Source organism: Lytechinus variegatus, chromosome 15 (assembly GCF_018143015.1).
Source record: "Lytechinus variegatus isolate NC3 chromosome 15, Lvar_3.0, whole genome shotgun sequence".
Taxonomy (NCBI): Eukaryota; Metazoa; Echinodermata; class Echinoidea; order Temnopleuroida; family Toxopneustidae; genus Lytechinus; species Lytechinus variegatus.
In genome coordinates this window covers 20,415,617-20,425,988 of record NC_054754.1, presented here as the reverse complement: position 1 = coordinate 20,425,988, position 10,372 = coordinate 20,415,617, and the positions used below count along the sequence as shown (strand labels likewise).

At 35.0% G+C, this 10,372-nt stretch overlaps 1 protein-coding gene across 1 annotated transcript; it reads right to left on the bottom strand.

Annotated features, from left to right (window-relative positions):
* Window positions 1-2,531: 2,531 nt before the first annotated feature.
* On the bottom strand, window positions 2,532-9,615 carry LOC121428317 (FK506-binding protein 15-like). The gene is made up of 5 exons (XM_041624873.1): window positions 9,538-9,615; window positions 7,845-7,926; window positions 5,647-5,716; window positions 4,245-4,319; window positions 2,532-2,647 (listed from the first exon to the last, which is right to left on the bottom strand). The coding sequence occupies exons 1-5, from the start codon at window positions 9,611-9,613 to the stop codon at window positions 2,534-2,536; spliced, it is 417 nt and encodes a 138-aa protein (XP_041480807.1). The 5' UTR covers window positions 9,614-9,615; the 3' UTR covers window positions 2,532-2,533.
* Between the last annotated feature and the right edge of the window lie 757 nt (window positions 9,616-10,372).

The window sequence follows — 10,372 nt, the reverse complement described above, 5'->3', positions numbered from 1 at the left end:
TTGTTGCCAAATATAATGTGAGCAGTGTTATAGCTACAGTGGACAGCAGTGATCGGGCTCAACTGGCACAGAAAATATCTGACCACCACTCATCATGAAAAACACTGCTTCCGTTCCACCACTAATTTCAAATGAAAAAAGTTTCAAAACTACACGTAACTCCTTGCACAGTGGAATTGCAACTGCATTTATTTCCATCCTAAATCTTATTTGCATAAATTACTTTAAAAATTCTCATATTTGATGAATATTAGTTTTAGTTATTTTCAAAGATTTGGTACATGTTATTACATTGACCTTCTTTCACTTATGGCTTTAAGACCACAAACTCGGCTTGAAAAAAACTTTGTAATGCCGTGAAATAGCAACCACCAATAAAATAGGTCTAGCTACATACATGTACATGTAGAACACTGAATGTGAGGTTATCTGCAGTGCAGGTTCGTAAAAAATTACACGTTATGACTCAATACAATCACGCAGCTAATACTGACAGGTGTCATCGGGTTATTTCATCTCTTTGCGTGTGTTATGTCACAGGAGGGATTTTAAAATAGAGCTGGCGTTGCATCATAAGTAGTGCGCTCTCCTTGCCCCCCGAGTGAATCAGAATCACACGGTTGGAAGTCCTTGACTCTGAGTTATCTTCAACATACGTTATACACCTAATGTATGTCATATTTACATGAATGTATAAACTGTATGTACATGTGTAAGCTATCCTTCCTCCTTTACCATATCCCCCTTCTTTCTCGCTTTATCTCTCTCTCTCTTTCCACTTGAAATCTCCTTCACTTCTCTCCTCCCTCTTTTAATCCCACTTCCATACCCTTTACCATATCCCCCTTCTCTCTCTTTCTCTCTTTCCAATTGTCAGCTCCTCCTACCCCATTCTTAATCTACTCCCCCCCCTCCTTCCCACTTTTAATCCATTGCCCCATTTTCACTTTCATTCTGGTCTCTCTTTCCCTAACCCTTCCCAGTTTTTCTTCATTATTCCTTTCAAACTTCCCATCCTATTCTTGCATCACCTATAAAATACCCCCTCTTAATCCTTCTTGCTCTCCCATCCCCCCCCCCCCCATCATATCACCTTTCCATTAATCCCTTCTCCCTTTCCATTCTGATCTCTTCTTTCCCTTCCCTCCCATTATTCCTTTCCCCTCCGAATCCCATACCCCCTATCCTATACCCCTATTAACTCATCTTGCTCTCCAATCCCCCCATCATATTAATCCCTTTTTCCTTTCCATTCTGATCTCTTCTTTCCCTTCCCTCCCATTATTCCTTTCCCCTCCGAAACCCATACCCCCTATCCTATACCATTATATACTCATCTTGCTCTCCTTTATCCTTTCCCTCCTACCTCCTTTCCACCGAACACATTTTGCCTTCCATTCTAATCTCTCTACTTTTCCTAGCTTTCCGACCCTTCTTCCTCTCTCCCTTACTGTATGTTTCTTTTTTAAAAATCCCAATCCCCTCCTACACTATATCCTACCCCACTTACCCCCATTACCGTTTCTTTCTGATCTCTACTTTACCTACCTTCCCTCTTCTTCTTCTTCCTTCCTTCATATTTTTTCAAATCTTAATCCCCTCCAAGTCCTATACTACATCCCTCCCCCACCTACCTCATATTGCCCCCATTCCTCTTTCTTTTTGCTCTCTAATTCCTACCTTCCCAATTCTTCTTCCTTCATTCATTTTTTAAACTCTTATTCCCTCAGGACTTTACTACATACAGTATATCCCCCCCCCCCCCCTACCTTCATATTGCCCCCATTCCCTTTTCTTTCTGATCTCACCTCTCCCTACCATCCCCTCTTCTTCTTCCTTCCTTCACACTTTTTCAAATCCTAATCCCTCATTTTATCCCCCCCCCCCCCCCACCTACCTCATATTGCCCCCATTCTCCTTTTCTTTCTGATCTCTACTCTCCCTACCATCCCTCTTCTTCTTCCTTCCTTCACACTTTTTCAAATCCTAATCCCTCATTTTATCCCCCCCCCCCCACCTACCTCATATTGCCCCCATTCTCCTTTTCTTTCTGATCTCTTCTCTTCCTACCACCCCTCAATCCCTACAATCCCCTCCTATACGATATCCCTCCCCCGTTTCCTTTCCCCCTTTCTTCCTGGGTCCCGTTTCATAAAGATTTCTTACAAGAGCAAATTCACAATCTCTAGAACAAGTTTGATGATAATAATAGTCAGTTCTTGTATAGTGCATAACACATAATGAATAACGTCTCTATGCGCTTCCAAAGGACTTGATATTACTATTGATATCAGCCAAACATATTGAAGGATTTCAGTAGCTTTAAACTGTTATTGTAAATTTGTTACTGTAACAAATTGGGCCACTGATCTCTACTTTCCATACATTACCTTTCTGTCTCTTCTTCCTTCTTGATAAATATTTCTCCTCCAAATACATGTACCATCCACCACACCCCCCCTCCCCTCCCCCTCCCTCCCTCTTCTCCTTTATTTCCGCCCTACCCCTTCACTTCCATATGTCCATTGCCGTTTCACTCCTTCCTTACCTGTTTTGCAAAGTCTATAGCATTCTGTTCAGATTCAAACATTATTGACCAGTTTTGTCTCTGTTCATCGTAAAATGTTGCATAGTTGTTTGCTTGTACCTGTAGAAATATAAATAGACCAAAAATACCATGGCATCACAAGCAAACAGAAGGTATGTAGATCTACAATCTCTGATTTACAAAATATCTAGTATTCAAAGATAAAAATAAAATGTAGTTGAAGGTTTATTTTTACATACTATTTTGTCAAACTTTAAAATTATGATCAAATATACATGCAATATTATTTGATAAAGAGAATATCTATAAATATCTGAGGTACATTTTTTCTGATCTGCAGTATGTGTATTTAAACTAATTATTCATAATGCTTGATTAATGTTCACATCACAATTAATGACCCTATCTATCTTATTAAAAAATTAATTACTATGATTATAATATCTACATAACCACAATCAAAATTTTAATACATAATCATCACATTCAATATTCATGAATATTCAAAGACACGGATAGAACTGTTCCACCAAAATAATGCAAATCTTTTAAGTGTCATACTATATTCCCTTGTCCGATAATCAAATTTTCATTGTTTTCTTTGTCTGATCTTATTTTATCTGTTCACATCATACTATTTTCAGCATGGAGTACCCCTGGTATGGGGCGGCCAATGCACTTGTACTGTAACTACCGCAATAGCTAAATTTGTCAACAGTGGAAACTACCCCTATATGTAGGCAATTAAATCACAGTAACAGGAATGAGGCATTCCCACTGCCCGCATTAAGATGACTCATTCCCTGGGTGGGCTCCCCCTGGCTATTTTTACTTCTGAGGGCCTGCCAGTATTCAGATATGTAGGCCTATTTTGATAAGAAAAGCTGGCTGACAATACAATGTGTACACGTGAATCTATTCATAGTTTTGAGGCACAATATACAGTATTTATAGCTTTATTGATGATTGTGTATGAAATATTAAAATACAATCCACACAAAGATTGCTCCTTTTTTACATCATTCTTGACAACAAATGACCTCCATGTAAACAAGTAAAAATTCATCTTAATGAAGAGTTGAATAGTCACATTATTGCATAATTTAAAAAAGTGGAACTTTGTTAATATTTTTACGATTATTCTACCATGAACAAATGAATTTGTTATAGCAAATAGAATCAATATGATATTATTATTTTCAACTATTAAATACTATTCTAAATTATATATTTGACATGAAATTGATCAAAATTTTAAGTATTAAACCGGCTTCAAGACATTTTCAGTGAATGAAATGAAAATACTTTTTTAAAAAATTTAAATTCAGGAAAAACAAAGAAGCTCTGAATGGCAGTCTACTGATTCAGAACACTCAAGTATATTTTTAAATGCAGAATGCCATAGATTCAAAATTTAAAAAAATCTACCTTTTTTGTTGCAAGTTAGAAACACTGTTGGTGTAAAAACTATGACAAATTATGATCTGCTACAAATTTAATAAATTAAAAAACTGGGTATGAATAACTCAGAACATCCTTTATATACAGCAAACAAATTTGAAATTACACATGAACACATACATATAATTGATAAAAACATTGCAGGTAAAAAGATGCAATGTCATTTATACCTAAGAAAACAGTTTTATAGTTGATTTGTGATATCCAATATATCACCTTAATTACGTTTACTCACTGTAAAGGCAAAGGTCGGTGATATCCTTGCATGTGTGACTTGCTGTTGTTTGCTGATGTATAGAAGTATCTTGTACTAAATTAAGAATATACACAAAATATAAAAAGTGGAGAAAATTATCATTTTATTAATTGGAAAAACATTAGAACAAAAATCAAATTTTCAGACTGCTCAACTACATGTGGTCATATGATATTACGAAAATCATCTTATTAGAAATACTCTGAACTAAATCTAATTTGCAAAAGAAAAGTATGATGGGAAAACATTACTAATAATCCACTTCCTACTGAAAATGGATACTCATTTGAAGAAAAAGAAAATTATATAGAATTCAGTAGCCAGTGGCTTCAGAGGGGAAAAAAACTTGCACCAATATACATGTACATATTCATGTTTACAGTATTGAATACTTTCTATATTTTCCAACATATCCGGAAAGGACTTTGTCCAGGTGATATATTGTTTATGTATTATCATTAAAGGTCTAATATGATAAAACTATTAGTAATAGGAAATGTTAACTACAGCAAAGAGAAAGATCTGTTGAAGATATATGAGAAAACTGTATTGCTTTAAAAAAATCTTCATTTAATACAGCACAATAAATCTCAGTATATTTCATACTGTTCAGAAATTGTGAGAAAATATGGGCTAAACTGGCGATGTACATGTGTGCTTCAAGTCTGATAAATTGTCTGAAGTTCAACGGACAACCTCATGACGTCAGAATTATTTCATTGTGAAGTCATGATTCCTGTTGTATGATGTCATAATGATTTCATTGTGAAGTCATGATTCATATCTTATGATGTCATAATGATTTCAGTGTGAGGTCATGATTCATGTTATATTAATAAATGTCATAATAATTATGTCGTGATTTTCATTATCACTTAGGCAAGCATGAGACGTCTAGAATGATGTCGTTGTGCATTATAATTTCAGTTGGTACAAGATCACATGCCTCTGCAGACGTAGTAGCCCTGTCTTACAAAGGGTTACAATTGATTGATCAATCGTAACTCTATGGAAATCAATCAGTGCCATAATTTTTTCTACAGGAAATTTGCAAAATGTCATTTGTAAACAAAGGAGAATGCACAAAATTGTCAAGAAATCAATGAATTCATGGATATACATTCATATCCAAAAAAATCTTTTGAACAAACATGCATTTTATATGTTGACTTTGCTGGCTTTTCATAGTTGCAATTGATCAGATCAATTGCAACTCTTTGTAAGACTGGCCCCAGTTATCTCCATTTTGAAGGACTTGTTCAAAACAAAAACGTTGATGACTTTCATTGAGTTTCATTAGTGGCCTTCATCATTTAATTCTAATTGAGCCTTTACATGTACATTATAAAGTCTAATATTCACAAACTTATTAAAAACTTACATCATTTGCTGTGTGGTTACCCAGAATAGCTGCACCAAGCTTCCCGTGTTTGATATATGTGCCATTTGAACTGGAACAAATGAAAAATAAACATTATTCCCCGAGTGAAAATAACATCTCTAATCTTTAACAATTTATTTTTTAAATGGTACAGGTACATTTATAAAAGAAAGGAATTATATCTTTTGAATGATAAACAAATCACTAAAAAAAAAATCCTCCCATTGGCCCCAATGAATTGACAGAGCCGCCATTAGGATCTTGGCTTAAAAAATCTGATTACTGTAGTTTGTACAAGGCTTGTTTCGTTTGGACATGTCTTTGAAAAGTTGATTTTCACAAATGACTAGGGTATGTAAAGCCTAAATTGGCAACTTCCCTATTTTACTATGTAACTTTTAGACATACTACATGTAGCTGGAAGGATAATATATGCAGATTGTGATTAATATTCTGTCTGTAAACATAGAGTTAATGTGCTAATTATGCTCCATTGCATTGTCAATTTAAATAAATTTGTTGAGAACATAGTAAAATTTCAATATTACATTAGGGAAAACTTTCAGCAAAAATATGCAGTTTATATACCATGCATTAGTATAAGCTTCATGTATTTGCCTTAATTAAACAAGGAAATACAGTATTAAACATTATTTTTAAAAAACATCAGGGGAAAACTTGGAGCTCAATTTTTGGACTTTAAATATCAGTCAATTGTAAAGTTGCCTCAATTACATTACATTAATAATGATTTTTTTTAAATAAAAAACAGGATAAAAATTCTAGAACTTCATGATTCAGTCATTCGTAAGATTGCCTATACTCAAATAAACTTATTTGAAATATAGTCAGACTTTAATTCTTAAAAATCAAAATAAAACATTGACCAACACTTAGGCATGTCATATGCCAGTCATCTGCTACTAAAGTCATGATTTTAAAACACATTTATGAAAAATACTATAGGGTCAAGTAACACAAACTCAATGATTGATCATCAGATTCACTGATTTTCAAGAATGATTAGACTGAAAATGACATGTGTGTCATAAAATTCATCTTACAATCAACTAAACTTTGAGTTATTGGAACCTGGGCCAACACAAATTCTTACAGTCAATCCAATCAATACATGGTGACAGCCAATCAAGATCATTGTTGCATGAGTATTTTATTCCAAACACTGACCAGGAACCAATCAAAACCATTCATTCCAGAGCTGCCAAGTTGTATTTTGCATTTTCAGTATTCTTATCCCCCAAAATCAGTATTTTGACCAAAAAATCTGTATTTTTACCATGAGATAAATATGCATGCATAATGGCAAAGTTCGATCACTTCTTACATTATTTTGCGCCCCACACCGTCGCACACGAGACCGAAAGCTTCAGTCTAGATTTTGGTTGTTCCGCTGAACTGCGTTGGCTGACTCACCCATACATAGACTGAAGAATTTGGAGGCCCGTACGTACAGACAACGTATTAGCAGTAACGTTAGATCTAACATTCGACGGAAACCTGTTTTTTTCGATCGTTTTTTGCACATAAAATCATAAAATATCACATTATGAAAAAGAAATTGCATCCATATTTACGGAAAAATGTATGAAATTCAGAAATATCGTACCTTAGACTGCAGTTACGGCTAATTCGTTTCAAATTATGATCGAAACATCGTAATCTTCGATCCTTCCGTCGGTCAACGTAAGTTGCCATCTTGGATGACGTCATCATCCTTACAGACGTATTTACCAGTCGCAAAATATCGCGATTTGAGCCGCTGCTTTGCGCTTGTAAACGTAAACTACATGCGTGCGCTCGGAACTTGTCACCCACATTGATTCGCCAGGATATCGAAAATGCTAATCGGAAAGCCTTGTCAGCAACACACGGAATACCTTTTCTTCTCTAATTTGTTTTTTCCCGTATTTTATCATGAAAAAGCGTACTGCCGTATTTTAAATTGATTTCCGTATGAAATACGGAAAAATCGTACTACTTGGCAGCTCTGTCATTCATTTAGACAATTTAGAATCCAATCAATAAATGGTGACAGCCAATCAAGATGATTGTTGCGTGAGTATTCTGTTCAAAATACTGACCAAGGACCAATCAAAATCATTCTTTCATTTATTGCAAAGCTTTGTGTTACAGGGGGCCCAGACACACAAGAAAGATTGGCCAATGTATATACTCACAATCTGTATGCATGGACTGCTACTGCTAGTAGTAACGCTGACTGGCCTCCCTGGCCTTGGGGCTGTTGCTGCTGTTGTTGATCTATTGCAAATATCCAATGAAACATTGCCATTATTTCCATCCATATTTACATTGTAATTGTTCAAAGAAATTTATTTAGATCCCTGATGGAGGGGGGTTGATCCCAAAAAGTTGTTTTCTTTGTTCGCCAAGAATGTGACATTGACAAGTGAAAAAAAAGGAAATATGTTAACAAATATCTTAAAAAGAAATGGCACAGCAAAACAAGTTTATCACCAAAAATTAAAGGCCCTTTCAAGAGAAATGGGGCACAATTAACATTTTAGTTGAAAATGATTTCCCCCCCCCCCAAAAAAAAAACTCTTTGATGTTTACAAAACAATGAAGGCAAAATGCATCTCATACATAGTACATAAAGTGGTGATGATTTTCTGTTTTGTGTGTGAGTTTTCTTTTCCTTTGTCTTTCTTTTCTTTTTTTTAAGAAAAAAAAATTAAAGAAAAATGCTTGCAAATCCTAGATTTGATAGGTATTGTTTTTTCACCCCTGACCCCCGCAAAAAAAAACTGTGGACAAGTTTCCTTAACACTCAATTCTGTTATTTTATTAATGGAAACAAAAATATAAAGCACTGTCTACCAAGTACACTTTCTCAGTTATTGACAACTGGGTGATTTTAAGAAAGATCTGAAGAAAAAAATGAAGTAACATTGAATTCATAAACTTCAAACTTGTCACATGATATTTCTACTGTTTAATTTCATTGGGTTTTTTTAACTTAGACTTTTCATCAAAAAATGGTTTAAAGTAGAATAAATGTCAAAGAGTATAACCAAAATTGCTACAAATGTTCAGGTTTCCTGCCAAAGCCTCCACAAGTCATTTATTGCTACAAATATTCCTGCCCTCTCTTCCCACGAACAGCATTAATAACTTGACTTGGGTGTGAGGTCTGCCAAGTAAAAACCACACAATGTAATAGTTTCCTTCCATCCAAAGTATATAAATATATCTATGGTAGAGTGGGTGTGTGGTCACATCATTAGATTACTGACGGCATGTGTGAAGAAGATCTAATAGCAAGAAGAGTTCTGTCAAGGCTGATTACACTAATTCATGGATAGCACTGAACATGAACTCTCCACACAGATGCAATATGCATCACAAGACACTACAAGATATGTACAAGTCCATAATATGAATATTATAGGGGCAAAGACCTTTCCTTGTGGTACTACTCATGTACCATCATTTCTTTACTGTGCTTATAATGTTTGTTTTTTTCTCCAAAATTGAGCTAGACTGTCTTGTCTATGATAAGACTATTTAAAAAGGACTCACTTGATCCCTTACATACTGTATTATTGTATAAAATATTGAATCTTTTCATATGGATCCACAAAACATGAGCTAAACTTGAAATGCATTTTACCTTAAAACGTTTCTGTCTGCTAATTTCTAGACATAAGTAATATGCTTCATGTATTCAAACAAATCAGGTCCCACCAGATACGGAGATAACTACTTCTTGGTTGAAAGCAGCACATTGTGGATAAATTCTTGTTGAAGAAATTGATGATTATACGGTATAATATGAACCCTGACTCTCTGATTGCAAAATTAGTCAGATTGACAATCCAGCATATTGCAGTTATCATGACTACTTATTACCTTTGGTTTTCTTTGGCTGTTTGGGTGCTGTAAATGTCAGCGACTCATTGCCACCTTGGTTGTTGGTTTTATCCATCCCAAAAGGGAGCTTAGCTTAGACCTGCAGAGGAGAACAAAGAAGAAAATTCCTTTAATACCCAGTAGTCATACACTGATTATGATCCCTAGCAAATAACACAACACAATAACAAATAATAATAAAATAATTTTTCACTTTTTCACAGAATCCACCATTTATTCCAGATTTCTGTCAGGAGATGAAGAAAACATTTCATAATTACAATTTCATTACAAAAATTATGCCAAATGTCCTTGGCCCTTCTAAACCCAAGACAATGCATGAACATATTGTACGAAACCTAGCTTCTGGTCCAACTTGGACTCCCATCTCCAAAAGTCGCAGCAAATGAAGCCAAATATCCCACAGTCAAACGCTGATGAAAACAGCCAGAGATTGAATGGTACACTGCAAGAGACTAACATCAACAGTAGTTTCTTACATGAAATTTCTTGCAAAAGATCGCAAACTGACAACTGATTGCTGTTAAATTTCCTGCAACAGGGAACCTTAATTGATTGTCAATGCATGCATTTGGAAACGATCAATCAATTGCAAATTTGCAATTGATATTTGCAATCAATTTCAAACAAGCTTTTTGCAAAACCCGTATCTACTTACGCCATCAGACTATAATCCCAAAAGAAGCGATATTCATACGTGTACTCATCCATATTATTGCCTCTGAAGCAACAAGGCACAGTCCGCAATTCTGACCACAAATACTCTCCAATCTTAATTTCAAAAAGGATAATGTGAACGCGTAGAAGGTCCTAC